Source organism: Erpetoichthys calabaricus, chromosome 4 (genome assembly GCF_900747795.2).
Source record: "Erpetoichthys calabaricus chromosome 4, fErpCal1.3, whole genome shotgun sequence".
Lineage (NCBI taxonomy): Eukaryota > Metazoa > Chordata > Cladistia > Polypteriformes > Polypteridae > Erpetoichthys > Erpetoichthys calabaricus.
In genome coordinates this window covers 4350250-4365720 of record NC_041397.2, presented here as the reverse complement: position 1 = coordinate 4365720, position 15471 = coordinate 4350250, and the positions used below count along the sequence as shown (strand labels likewise).

The 15471-nt window shown below is 42.6% G+C and overlaps 1 protein-coding gene across 2 annotated transcripts in view; it reads left to right on the top strand.

Annotated features, from left to right (window-relative positions):
- The window catches only part of slc10a2 (solute carrier family 10 member 2), a 60665-nt gene that overhangs the window by 31221 nt on the left and 13973 nt on the right, over nucleotides 1-15471 (top strand). For both annotated transcript variants that reach the window (XM_028799219.2, XM_051926361.1), the window contains exons 3-4: nucleotides 6281-6396; nucleotides 14893-14981. In XM_028799219.2, coding sequence (XP_028655052.1) covers nucleotides 6281-6396; nucleotides 14893-14981 — 205 coding nt within the window. The remainder of the gene's footprint in view (nucleotides 1-6280; nucleotides 6397-14892; nucleotides 14982-15471) is intronic.

Here is a 15471-nt window from a genome sequence, read left to right as displayed (position 1 = left end):
GCAGATGGGTGCAGAATTGGCGATGGTACGAAGAATCTCATCAGAATTGGGTGACGTTAGGAATGGTGACCAGCAGGGGGCAGTGCTGGGGCTGCTGCTATTTGTAATATATAGAAATGATTTAGATAGGAATATATCAAGAACAAGCTGGTTAAGTTTGCAGATTATGCCAAGTGAGGTGGACAGGCAGATCATCGAGAATCTGTTGAGTCATCACAGAGGGACTTGGACAGCAGACAGGCTTGTGGACGATGAAATATAATGTCAGTAAATGTAAAGAATTACACATTGGAATTTAAAAAGTGAGGTTTGAAAATTAAAAGTCCACCGTTATGGGAAGGATTTATGAGTCGTAGTGGACTCATCACTGTCACTTTCCAGACAATGTTCAGAAGCCATCAAGAAGGCTAACAGAATGGGTGGTCAGAAAATCAAAAGTCCACCTTATGAGAAGTATTTAGGTGTCATAGCGGACTCCTGACAGTGTTCAGAAGCCATTAAGAAGGCTAAGAGAATGTCAGGTTATATAGCGCCTTGATGTGTGAGTACAAGTCACAGGAGGTTCTGCTCAAAATTTATAACACACTGGTGAGGCCTCGTCTGGAGTCCTGTGTGCAGTTTTGGTCTACAAAAAGGACAGAGCAGCACTAGAAAAGGTCCAGAGAAGAGCGACTAGGCTGATTCCAGGGCTACAGGGGATGAGTTATGAGGAAAGACTAAAAGAGCTGAGCCTTTACAGGGGAAACCTGACTGAAGTGTTTAAACTGATGAAGGGAATTAGTCAAGTGGATCGAGACTGTGACTGGGCTTAGGAGTCGTAGTGGAGTTGACGCTATCAACTGCCAGACAGTGTTCAGACACCATTAAGAAGGCTAACAGAATGTTAGGTTATATAGCGCCTTGATGTGTGCAGTACAAGTCACAGGAGGTTCTGCTCAAGCTTTATAACACACTGGTGAAGCCTCGTCTGAAGTCATGTGTGCAGTTTGGGTCTCCATAAAGACATAGTAGCACTAGAAAAAGTCCAGAGAAGATCGACGAGGCTGATTCAGGGCTACAGGAGATGAGTTATAAGGAAAGTTTAAAAGAGCTGAGTCTTTATAGGAGATGAAGACCAGACCTGACTGAAGTGTTTAAAATTATGAAGCGAATTAGCCCAGTGGGTCAAGACGGTGACTTGAAAAATGAGTTCATCACGAACACGGGGACACAGCTGGAAACTTGTGAAGGTAAATTTCACACAAACATTAGGAAGTTTTTCTTCATACAGAGAACCACAGACACTTGGAATAAGAGACCAAGTAGGGTGGTGGACAAGAGGACTTTAGGGACCTTCAGAACTCCACTTGATGTTATTTTGGAAGAATGAGGTGGACAGGACTGGTTGGGCTAAATGGCTTCTTCTCGTCCAGTCTGTTCTAATGGTGTAAAGTAGGGATCTCAAACTCTGGTTCTGGAGGACCACCGAGGCTGCAGGTTTTCATTCTAACCCTTTTCTTAATTAGTGGCCTGTTTTTGCTGCTAATTAACTTCTTGTGAATTCATTTTAATTGACTTGTTTTTTAAGATTTGTTCCCCAGAATTGCTTCATTGTTCCTCTGAATTGCTTCATCTCGTTTCTTAAACAGAAATGACATGTAAAGTGAGTGAAGCCAACAGAAGACCAACTAAGTCAAGGCCTCAAACTCCAACCAGTTGCTTAATTAGGCGCCGATTCTTGTCGTGAATTAAACTTGTTCTTTAATTCCAGCTGGTAACTTGTGAAGGTAAATTTCACACAAACATTAGGAAGTTTTTCTTCACGCAGAGAACCACAGATAAGCTACTAAGTAGTGTGGTAGACAGGAGGACTTTAGGAACTTTCGACTCTCAACTTGTTATCTTATGTGGATAGTACTGGTGAGCTCTGTTGGGCTGAATGGCCTTTTCTCAACTGAAGCTTTCTAATGTTCTACTATAGTGCTGTCAGTTAATCGGACTGAATTCTTTTCTGTACACAATGTTTGTTGCTGCTATTTTGTTTAAGAGTGACTGAAATTATTAATTAACTGAAGCTGACGAGTAACTCAGGCTTAACACTGTAAAGCGTATCGTTACATGTCACCCTAAGTCTAACTTGGATTTAACTGTATTTATACAGAATTCCAAGCCCAAGTTACACTTGAGGTTAACACCAAGGAGGTTAATATAAATTCTGCAGCAAGAACATGGGGACACAGTTGGGAACTTATGAAGGGTAAATTTCCACAAACATTAGGAAGTTTATCTTTACATACAGCAGCACAGACACATGGAATAAGTGACCAAGTAGTGTGATAGACAGTAGGACGTTATGGACGTTCAAAACTCGACTTGACGTTACTTTAGAAGAATTAAGTGGACAGGATTAATGAGCTTTGTAAGGCTGAGAGGCCTGCTCTCGTCCAGATTGTTCTAATGTGCCGTCAGTTAATCGGATTAATTGAGTACTTTTCCGTACACAATATTGTTGTTTTGTTTTCCAAGGGCTGATATTATGAATTAACTGAAGCCCCTCACTCTAGAACAGGTTGTCTATGAGTAAAACATTCCTGCTTTCATTCAGTTCCTGCTTTTCCTAGTGACTCGGCTTTTGTTGATGGTCATTGGAAAGCACGGATTTACTAGAAGGCGTACTCTTCTGAGTTGAATCAAATAATTAGTAGGAATTGTGGGAATGCTGGGTGTAAATGTAATCTGACCCTGTAGCAGATCCTGTAAAAATGTTAGCGTCGGTCAGAAATGAATGTGATGCTTTGATCTGTAATCTTGTACTGTTATAAAGTTTTGCAGGGTTTCGATCAAAAGCAATATATGATTATTACTACACACAGCATTGGCGTTTATGGGGGGCATGTTTACGTGGCCCATGCAATGAATCGAACGTTATAAGCGTTGTACAGAAAAGAACAGGTAAAAAGAAATAATTATACCGTGAACTACATACAATGTCCACCTCCTGCATGTTCTGCCTGTGCAAGCGTTTAAACCGATCGCGGCACACTGTCGCTCCCGGATTGTGTTGTACTCAGTAAGAAGACGTCAACAGACCTGGGAGTACTGCGTGTACCCAACTAAGTCTTTGAGTTTTGCTGAACTTTTCTTTGTCCATTTCACATCTCAGTTTCCATTCGGTCCACCACCTTGTCTCTTTTTTCCTGTGCAGGGCATCTCCCCTTTGCCACTTTCCAGCAGAGTTGTGCGGTTCTGCTTGTGGTGGTTTGATTTTTCTTTTTTTTGTTTGCACGAGCTGCATGCCACATTTCTCTACGTGATCACCACTGAGGGAAAACAAATGGATGCCCTGCCTATGAATACCCCACTTGCTTTATAGCCGATAAATATAGAGAAATAGAAAAATACCGGGTGGCTGATTTTCTCATATTTTTCTATAATGTCACTGAATATTAATCAAATCAGTCCAAACGTTTCTGAGATTTTGTTTTTCTGTTGTACGGGAAGTTGTACCCTAAGTATCTATCTATCTATCTATCTATCTATCTATCTATCTATCTATCTATCTATCTATCTATCTATCTATATATTGATGCAGTGCATCCAGAAAGTATTCACAGCCGATCACATTTTGTTATGTTACAGCCTTATTCCAAAATGGATTAAATTCATTTTTTTCCTCAGAATTCTACACACAACACCCCATAATGACAACATGAAAACCGTTTACTTGAGATTTTTGCAAATTTATTAAAAATAAACAAACTGAGAAATCCCATGTCCAGAAGTATTCACAGCCTTTGCTCAATACTTTGTCGATGCCCCTTTGGCAGCAATTCCAGCCTCAAGTCTTGTTGAATATGATGCCACAAGCTTGGCACACCTATCCTTGGCCAGTTTCGCCCATTCCTCTTTGCAGCACCTCTCAAGCTCCATCAGGTTGGATGGACAGCCATTTTAAGATCTCTCCAGAGATGTTCAATCGGATTCAAGTTTGGGCTCTGGCTGGGCCATTCAAGGACATTCACAGAGTTGTCCTGAAGCCACTCCTTTGATATCTTGGCTGTGTGCTTAGGGTCGTTGTCCTGCTGAAAGATGAACTGTCGCCCCAGTCTGAGGTCAAGAGCGCTCTGGAGCAGGTTTTCATCCAGGATGTCTCTGTACATTGCTGCAGTCATCTTTCCCTTTATCCTGACTAGTCTCCCAGTCCCTGCCGCTGACAAACATCCCCACAGCATGATGTTGCCACCACCATGCTTCACTGTAGGGATGGTGCCAGGTTTCCTCCAAACGTGACGCCTGGCATTCACACCAAAGAGTTCAATCTTTGTCTCATCAGACCAGAGAATTTTCTTTCTCATGGTCTGAGAATCCTTCAGGTGCCTTTTGGCAAACTCCAGGCGGGCTGCTATGTACCTTTTACTAAGGAGTGGCTTCCGTCTGGCCACTCTACCATACAGGCCTGATTGGTGATTTGCTACAGAGATGGCTGTCCTTCTGGAAGGTTCTCCTCTCTCCACAGAGGACCTCTGGAGCTCTGACAGAGTGACCATCAGGTTCTTGGTCACCTCCCTGACTAAGGCCCTTCTTCCCTGATCGCTCAGTTTAGATGGCGGGCCAGCTCTAGGAAGAGTCCTGGTGGTTTCGAACTTCTTCCACTTACGGATGATGGAGGCCACTGTGCTCATTGGGACCTTCAAAGCAGCAGAAATTTTTCTGTAACCTTCCCCAGATTTGTGCCTCGAGACAATCCTATCTCAGAGGTCTACAGACAATTCCTTTGACTTCATGCTTGGTTTGTGCTCTGACATGAACTGTCAACTGTGGGACCTTCTATAGACAGGATGTGTGCCTTTCCAAATCATGTCCAGTCAACTGAATTTACCACAGGTGGACTCCAATGAAGCTGCAGAAACATCTCAAGGATGATCAGGGGACACAGGATGCACCTGAGCTCAATTTCGAGCTTCATGGCAAAGGCTGTGAATACTTATGGACATGTGCTTTCTCTGTTTTTTTATTTTTAATAAATTTGCAAAAACCTCAAGTAAACTTTTTTCACGTTGTCATTATGGGGTGTTGTGTGTAGAATTCTGAGGAAAAAATGGATTTAATCCATTTTGGAATAAGGCTGTAACATAACAATATGTGGAAAAAGTGATGTGCTGTGAATACTTTCCGGATGCACTGTAGATATCGAAATGTCCTTTCCTAGTGGATACCCATTGCTGTAGATGTACCATCCTGCCAAATCAAACAGGTAATAGTGAGTGAGTCAGTCAGTCAGCTTTGCATTACATATGTTGCGGATGAGTAACACCAAAAGAGTCCAAAAGTAAGTAAGCCACTCCTGATATCTCTGCAAAAGGACAAAAGTCCAAGTCTTTAGAGTCATGGACGCTATCCAATGACCTGAGATGAAGACTGGACTCCTTCAGTACCGTGTCTCTTTGGAGAATCTTTGGGTGCTGCTGATGTGACTTTGTGTTGCTCATGGGGTCCCGAATGAGGCACATGACCTGCACTGTGAGGAAGCATCAGTTACGGCACTACAGCCATGTGACACGATTACCCGAGGGTGATCTGGCTCACAGAACCCTCACTGCTGAGGACCTGAGTGGCTGGACCAGGCCAAGGGGACGCCCACGTAACACCTGGCTGCAGCAGATAGATTGTCATTTCCAGAGGGTGGGACTGGACCTTGTGTCTGCCTGGGGGGTTGCCATCCAGGATTCTGAGCTGTTTTGTCGAGTGGTGGGTGCAGCAATGCGCTGAAACCAGTGGATGATCCTCAACCTGACCTGACCTGGAATTGTCACTCACTTGTATTTTTTTTAAGCTCTTCATACGTGATGATCAGTTTTGTCACCTTGTCCTGTCACATATGTTCTCAAAGAGTCCCCCAGATGGCTGTTTACTCGATTATGTTGACTTCTTTTGCAAGTCAATTTGGATAAAACCATCTGCTAAGCAAATAAATGGAAATAAATAGGCAACTGTATGTGAGCAAGTAGCCGAGTGTCCACGATGAACTGACGTGTCATCCCAGGCTGGCTTCTGCCTTGCGTGTGACAGATTAAGGTTAAGAATAAAAATGAATGCCTAAATGTTGCATTTGCCTGGCATATAACGCCCAGCATCCCTTTACTAACATTAGTTGGACTATGAAATATGTGGATGATAGTAATAATTCAGAGACTGCGTCTTCTTCTGTGGGCACACCTCTGTGCTGCTGGACATTTTGGTTTGAGGCCGGTGTCACTGACACGTCTGTCCTAAACGGAGCTCTCTGTCTCTTTTGTTTCAGCATAAGCATGACGGCATGTTCTACAATCTTGGCGATGGGAATGATGCCTCTATGTCTTTTTATTTACACTAAAATGTGGACAGACAACGACATCCAAATCCCGTACGAAAGTATAGGTAAGTTTTGAATTTTGTGAACTTTACTCTTAATCAGAGGCGTCCACGTCCGATCCTGGAGGGCCACTTTGGCTGCTGGTTTTCCTTCCTGCCTCCAATTCCTTTTGTTAATTGTCTTCCATTTCCTTCATTTTAAGTGTTGTGTTTTCAAAGACCCCGTCTTCTGAATTGATTTCTTTTTTCCTTAAATGGCAGCCAAACAAAAATGAGATGTGATGTGCATCAACAGATGACCAGCTAACTCCAACCTGTTTCTCACCAACGGGTTTCTTAATTAGTTGATTCTTGTTGTTCATTAAATCCATTACTTGCCACCATGGCTTGCTGGTGCTCTTATTCTACCACAGCAGACATTTCCAAAATTGTTGATGTTCTTTTTTCCAAGACAACCATTTAATGGACCTGAGAAGATCAACATCACTGAGACCTTCACCTTTCTTTATTTTCAAGGTGCTGGTCATGTGTTGGCTCACTTTGTGTCTCATTATTTGACTCCTAATAAAAGATAAAGAAACAATTGAGGGGTCTGCGTCTTAAATAGCAAGTCAATACAACTAAGGAAAAAGAAGATAATTAGCAGGAGAATCTGGTTACAAATTAAGAAAATGGTTAGAATGAACACCTGCAGCCCTCCAAGATTGGAGCTGGGCACCCCTCATTTAAATGCTTCTTCTCTTTTGTGTTGTTATGGCCATTTGCATATGGCAATTATTATTTAAGTCCACTGAATCTTCATTCTTCTTGATGTACTCCTGCATTAAAAGACGGTGACTAACAGCTTGAAATGAAATAATAATTCATCATCGATAGGCGAAGCCATGGGTGTCACGACAGTCAGTAAAGGACAAAGAGGAAATGATGAGGTGCAATGCATGATGGATCTGTGAGACTGAACCACCAAAATGACATTAATAATTGAAATATTCTGTAATGATCAATACTAAGAAACCACTGCCCTATGTAACAACAGGGGGCTGCAGGCCATCAAATACCACAGCTCATGACCTTGTAGACAAAATATTATGAGCAGATGGTGTTCAGTCCGACAAGCTTGTCCAACCTGTTCACTGAGGTTCTCCAAAAAACATCATCGAGATTTGAAAATCCCCCATGGCTGTGTCACATTCGGTGACATTTCCAGCAATTTTCAGTCACAGTCTTCGTTTACATCAGTGGTTCGCAATCTGTGGTGCGGGCCCCTGTAGGGGGGGCGCAAAGTAACAAAAAGGGGGGCACGAAGATGTGAAAAGAAGAAAACAAGAATCGAAAATATGAAAAATACATCTATTGAAACCAAAAGAAATTAACTTGAACTACATTCTGATAATAGAAAAATAAATATAGAGTTAGGTAAATGTCGATAAAAGTTAAGTAGTGTAATAAAGATGCTATATAGCGCCTGACCCGGCACAGACTGATGCAGAGGCACGTACTTAAATAGAACAATCTTTTATATTTCTTCAGCCGTGGGGCACGCCTTCCCCGTATCCCACAGGCCCAACACAGTCCCAAAACACTCACAAATACTACCACAATCCTTCTATCACCACCACTCCTCCTAAGGCTTAGTCCTCCTCCTCCCGACTCTGGCTCTCCTGAGTGGTGGTGGCTGGCCCTTTTTATATCCCACCTGGAAGCGTTCCAGGTGCTTGACCTCCTGGTCCTAATTGCACGTCCGGGTGGGGCTGAAGATATGACCAGCCAGGCTGCTGACTCCATGCAGCTCCCCCTGGCGGCCAACCGAGCCCCCAACCAGGCTGTGGAGGACTCCATCTCCCATGGAGCCATGCGCCGTGTAGGGGAATTATCGTCTGCCAGGGAGGCTGCCACCAAACATCCCGGGGGAGGTATTGAACTGTCCATGACTGCTCCCCCGGAACAGATGCAGTAGGGGCGTCTCTGCCAGGCATGGGACCCGGCTGTCCATTACAGTAGGTATAATAAAATATGCATCTATGATATATCATTAATTAAAAAAGAACAAATTGGTATTAGTGGGTTCCTTTCAAAAAAACGGTAGCGGGGGCGCGATTAAAACTGTTATGAAAACTCGGGTCGCAAATACTTAAAGGTTGGGAAACACTGGTTTACTTCGTCTTAGCGCGTTAGCGGCATGCTACTCTGAAGCCGATCGCGTAATGTGATTGGTCTACGACTCTCTTCAATACAATCACAGACATACGACAGTCAGTAAAAGCCAAAGAGGACACGATGTGGTGTAATGTGTGATGAACTGGACCACCATACGACATTAATACCTGAAATATTTTCTAACAATCAATACTATTAGCGCTTCTCGCCACGAAACCACTGCCCTATGTAACAACAGGCAGTCCATCGAATGTCACAGCTCATGACCTTGTAGACAAAATGATATGAGAAGATGACGTTCAGCCTGACAAGCTTGTCCACCCTGTTCACCGAGATTCTCCAAAAAACATCATCAAGATTTGAAAATCCCCAAAGGCTGCGTCACATTCAGCAACATTTCCAGCAATTTTCAGTCACAGTCTTCGTTTACGTCGTCTTAGCACATTAGCGGCATGCTCCTGTGAATCCAGCATGACAAGCTTGTCCACCCTGTTCACCGAGATTCTCCAGAAAACATTGTTGAGATTTGAAAATCCCTAAAGGCTTTGTCACATTTGGTGACTTTTCCAGCAATTTTCAGTCAAACTCTTCATTTACACAGACATACGGCAGTCAGTAAAAGCCAAAGAGGACACGATGCGGTGTAATGTGTGATGAACTGGACCACCATACGACATTAATAACTGAAATATTTTCTAGCAATCAATATTATTAGCGCTTCTCACCACGAAACCACTGCCCTATGTAACAACAGGCAGTGCATCGAATGTCACAGCTCATGACCTTGTAGACAAAATGATATGAGAAGATGACGTTCAGCCTGACAAGCTTGTCCACCCTGTTCACCGAGATTCTCCAGAAAACATGGTCGAGATTTGAAAATCCCCAAAGGCTGTGTCACATTCAGCGACATTTCCAGCATTAGTGATGTACTTCTGTGAATCCTATTGCGTAATGTGATTGGTCTATGACTCTCTTCAATACAATCACAGATATAAGACAGTCAGTAAAGACCAAAGAGGACATGATGCGGTGTAATGTGTGATGAATCTGTGAGACTGAACCACCAAACGACATTAATACTTGAAATATTTTGTAACTAGTCATTTAGCCCGTTACAACAACGGGCACTAGAACAGTAGTGCATAAACATTAGCAGGAACAGTCTATATTAAATGGCAAGGGACTTTGACCTCATTCTGTTTGTTGGTCGTATTTTTCTTTGTCTTTCAGCCTTTCTTTTGTTGATGTTTACTTGCTGAGCTGACCGTTCTTCGTGGGCTGCCACCGTGTATTACGTTTCTTTAATTTTCTGTGACAGTAATACTGTCTTGTACGGCTCTATTCAATAAGGGCGCGTAGATAATTTAGTTCAAATGGCTCTGGAATATGTGAAGAGCAACAGGTGCAGATCTTTATTTACGCGCGACTTTATTTTCTGCGCCCAATTGAGGTCGTCCTTTTGAGGCTCGCCTTTTTGTGCGCGCCCTTATTGAAGGATACCGTCTTGTACGTCCGCTGGCCTGTACGTCAGTAATATACCTTTAATTTTCTCTGGCGGTAATACAGGCGTGCGCGTCGGTAATATGCCTTTAATCTCCTCTGACAGTAATACTGGCTTGTATGTGGCTGTAATATGAGTCACTGTATTGTGTACCTTTAATTTCCTCTCGCAGTAATACTGGTTTGTATTTCCATAAAACGCCTCTAACTTTCTCTGACAGTAATATCGTGCATAGCACCGTGCCCTGCGCATGCACACTTCACCAGAAGACACCCACACACGGACTATCAGCCAGAATATCAGCCAATCAAAACACTGATGTAAACGTACCAACCAACCAACCAACAGACAGACATGCTGAAATATATATATAGATGAGATGTACTATTTGGGCTTCTCATCAAGAAACCACTGCCCTGCGTAAAGGCAGGCAGGCAGTCCATTCGGTGGGCAGCAGGCCTTCAGATCAGGCCACAGTATTCAGATCGTTATTAGAACAATTGTGATGAGAACAGGCCATTCAGGCCAACAAGCTTGTCTATCCCCTTCACAGAGATTCTCTAAAACAGCGGTCCCCTAGCAAAGCGGTTTCGGTGGGACTGTGAGAAATGATTGCATATTTATACTATTGATATTTTTTTAAATGATTAACCTTTACCATCCGAGGGGAAGTAAGTGACTGAGCTCCGTCGTTACCCCCACCACCTACACCTGACCACTAATCCGCTGTTCCGTTATTCGCTGCCACCGCATTGTTTTCTCATAATCAAAAATGATCGATTCTTTCATAGAATCAAAACACTTACAACAGTTTTCGTATATTTTAGAAGCAAATAAGAGTGCTAAAGGTGGATACAGATAATCAACAAACAACATATTTTACATTTTTTGTGTTTTTATGTGGTGAAATTGCCCGCTCAACGCAAATGAAGTAAAAGTGTTCATAACGAGACAATTCAAAATAAAGCGATTTAAAAAATCGACAATGTAGAAAAGAGTCTTAATGATCTGGTCGTTCCATTGATTTTGATTTGAATATAATTTTAAGGTCTCATTGAAGCAGAACGACATCTAACAGTGGATAGAATTAGATAAAATCCAAATTCTTCTTGTGAAATTGTGTTTACTTACTATCAAAACAAAATCTCGAAACAGATTAGACGCGACAAATGATATGAGAGTTGCACTGGCCAAAAACAAAGCCAAACATAGAAGAACTGGTTAAGGCAAAGCAGATGCATCCATCCCATTAAAATTTTAACTTAAATTTAATAACTAAGATGTACGTATTATTTTCTGAATAAATAATTGTTCGTCAAAAAATGTTTTATTCACAGCAGCCTGTACCTATGCAGTGCCGCACAGTGGGTATGTACCCTTGTACAAAGTATTTGGCGCCCCTAATTTTCTTGAAATAATACTGATTTTTTAATTTTTAATAAAAGGGTCCATGAGCCATCGAACAATTTTTAAAGGGACCACCATGCAAGAAATTCTAAAGACGTTTGAGAACCGCTGCTCTAAAACAACATCATCAAGATTTGGAAATCCCTAAAGGCTCTGTCACATTCGACAACTTTTCCTGTGATTTTTAAGTCGTAGGCTCCATTTATTTCATCTTAAAAACGTTTTGACCGTGTGCTCCTGTGCAGCCCATCACATAAACCGACATGCCCAGTGGTTCACTCCAAATAGTCTATGACGCCATTCGATAAAATCAAACAGACATAAGGCAGTCAGTAAAAGCCAAAGAGGAAATGGTGCGGTGTAATGCGTGATGAATCTGTGAGACTGAACCGCTAAGCGACATTAATAATTGAAGTATTTTGAAATAAGATGTACTGTTTGTACCAAGAAAGCACTACACTGTGTAACAGCAGGCAGTCCACTTCAGGCCACAGTTCATGACCTTGTACTCAGAATGTTATTAGAACAATTGTGACGAGAACAGGCCATTCAGCCCAACAAGCTGGCCCGTCCTATTCACTGAGGTTTATATCATCTTAGTGAGTTGTGCTCCCGTGCAGCCGATCACATAAAGTGACATGCCCAGTGACTCACACCAACTAGTCTATGACTAAGAAATACAATACATTTTTATAAAAAAGGTATAAAAATTTGATAAAATGAAACAGGCATAAAACAGACAGTAAAGGCCACTGAGGAAATGATGCAGTGTAATGCGTGACGAATCCATGTGACTGAACTATCAAAATACATTAATAATTGAAATATTCAGTAATCAGTAATACTGTTTGGGCTACTCACCAAGAAACCACTGCCTTGTGTACCAGCAGGCAGTCCACTCAGTGGATGGCAGGGCATCATGTTTCACAGCCTTGTACTCGGAATGTTACTAGAACAATTGTGATGAGAACAGGCCATTCAACCCATCAAGCTCGTCCATCCTGTTTACCGAGATTCTCTAAAATAACATCATCGAGATTAGGAAATACCTTAAGGCTCTGTCACATTTGATGATTTTTCCAATGGTTTCCAGTCGTAGTTTTAAATTACATATAATCTTAGTGAGCTGGTAGCTTGCTCCTGTGCAGCCAATCACATACCCAGTGACTCACTCCAACTAGTCTACGACTCCCTTTCATAAAATCAAACGAGACCGATTGCTGTCTTCGATCACAGGGGTGGGCTCTGTGTGCACGATAGCTGAAAACCAATGAATGCGCATCCAGAAATACAATTCATAGAAGGCAGCAATAAGGAATAAAGAGTGAGTGCGATTTGGATCTCACAAAAAGAAGACAAGCTCGTCTGTCTGATGTCTCGTGTTTTACATACCATGACAAAATTGAAAAAAGCAAAATAAGGGCCGAGATTGCTGCTGAGCTTGCCGTAGCTGTTGACCTTTCATACAGCACCGGCACCTTACTAGCTGTCAGAAAAAAGGGGGGTGGGCACGACTGTACTGGGAAATCCAAATATGATACAGTGCATCCGGAAAGTATTCACAGCGCATCACTTTTTCCACATTTTGTTATGTTACAGCCTTATTCCAAAATGGATTAAATCCATTTTTTTCCTCAGAATTCTACACACAACACCCCATAATGACAACGTGAAAAAGTTTACTTGAGGTTTTTGCAAATTTATTAAAAATAAAAAAACTGAGAAAGCACATGTCCATCCTGTTTCCCCTGATCATCCTTGAGATGTTTCTGCAGCTTCATTGGAGTCCACCTGTGGTAAATTCAGTTGACCAGTTGACCAAGCATGAAGTCAAAGGAATTGTCTGTAGAACTCCGAGACAGGATTGTCTCAAGGCACAAATCTGGGGAAGGTTACAGAAAAATTTCTGCTGCTTTGAAGGTCCCAATGAGCACAGTGGCCTCCATCATCCGTAAGTGGAAGAAGTTCGAAACCACCAGGACTCTTCCTAGAGCTGGCCGGCCATCTAAACTGAGTGATCAGGGGAGAAAGGCCTTAAGTCAGGGAGGTGACCAAGAACCCGATGGTCACTCTGTCAGAGCTCCAGAGGTCCTCTGTGGAGAGAGGAGAACCTTTCAGAAGGACAACCATCTCTGTAGCAATCCACCAATCAGGCCTGTATGGTAGAGTGACCAGACGGAATCCACTCCTTAGTAAAAGGCACATGGCAGCCTGCCTGGAGTTTGCTAAAAGGCACTTGAAGGACTCTCAGACATGAGAGACCATGAGAAAGAAAATTCTCTGGTCTGATGAGACAAAGATTGAACTCTTTGGTGTGAATGCCAGGCGTCACGTTTAGAGGAAACCAGGCACCGCTCATCACCAGGCCAATCCCATCCCCACAGTGAAGCATGGTGGTGGCAGCATCATGCTGTGGGGATGTTTTTCAGCGGCAGGGACTGGAAGACTAGTCAGGATAAAGGGAAAGATGACTGCAGCAATGTACAGAGACGTCCTGGATGAAAACCTGCTCCAGAGCGCTCTTGACCTCAGACCTGGGCGACGGTTCATCTTTCAGCAGGACAACGACCCTAAGCACACAGCCAAGATATCAAAGGAGTGGCTTCAGGACAACACTGTGAATGTCCTTGAGTGGCCCAGCCAGAGCCCAGACTTGAATCTGATTGAACATCTCTGGAGTGATCTTAAAATGGCTGTGCACCGACGCTTCCCATCCAACCTGATGGAGCTTGAGAGGTGCTGCAAAGAGGAATGGGCGAAACTGGCCAAGGATAGGTGTGCCAAGCTTGTGCCATCATATTCAACAAGACCTGAGGCTGTAATTGCTGCCAAAGGTGCATCGACAAAGTATTGAGCAAAGGCTGTGAATACTTATGGACATGGGATTTCTCAGTTTTTTTATTTTTAATAAATTTGCAAAAACCTCAAGTAAACTTTTTTCACGTTGTCATTATGGGGTGTTGTGTGTAGAATTCTGAGGAATAAAATGAATTTAATCCACTTTGGAATAAGGCTGTGACATAACAAAATGTGGAAAAAGTGATGAAGTGCTGTGAATACTTTCTGGATGCACTGTATGAGTAGTGATTTTCAGGCATTTGATATGTAATGGCCTGGTGAGAAAATCGACTTTTGTGGTTGGCAAATCTGAGATACCCCATGAGTAGAAATCACGCAATGTGACATTGCCTTAAAATCCTACTCTCCACCACTCTGTTCAGTCACCTATTCCACGTGTCTGTGGCTCTTTACATGAACATCAACGCTCTAACATTTGGGTGAACTTTACCCTTAATGACTGTATCCCAAACAAATTTAGATGCAGCAAAAACTTTTGATAAATTCGAACGGGATTGTCTGTTTACTACGCTACACAGATTCAGGTTGGGAAATCGGTGAACCGATGTCTCGTCACATTGAACTGCCTGAAAAGTTCACTTTGTGCCACCTTAGGTAGTTGATACTGACAAAGAGCCTCTGTTTGTGTTTTCCAGGCATCACGTTAGTGACCCTCCTGATTCCCGTTGCCTTGGGAATGTATGTGAAGCACAGGTTTCCAAAGAAGGCAAAGATCATACTTAAGGTAAGGAGACAAAGAGAGCTGACAATTGCACTGAACAGGGCGCTAAGGTCAGGATGCACTCAGCGAGCGAACACTGAGAAGAGGGGTTTGGGCAGGTGAATCTTCCTTCACTGTACTGGTGGGCAGAGATCTTAAGACCTGGCACCATCCTCATAAGAAGTGATGAACGAGAGAGAACGAGAAAATACCAGACTGCTAAAATGATCAAAATGCACACACAGTCTAAGTGTAAAAGCTCGTTTCAGACGGCCTCCTCTGGCCTATGTGTGGTGATGACCTACACAAGTCTGGCATGTCGCTCGGTAACTGTCATATGGCAGAGAAGAAAAAAATATGTATTTCTTGACATATGAGAATACACACAGTAAGTGTATTGACTGGTATTCTGTTTTTGGGTACATTTATTTTACTATTTTATACGTGAGTATAGGTTTTATCAGTCACAGAACTTGACTCTGACGTTACTCCGATTCTAAGATGTTTTTCTATA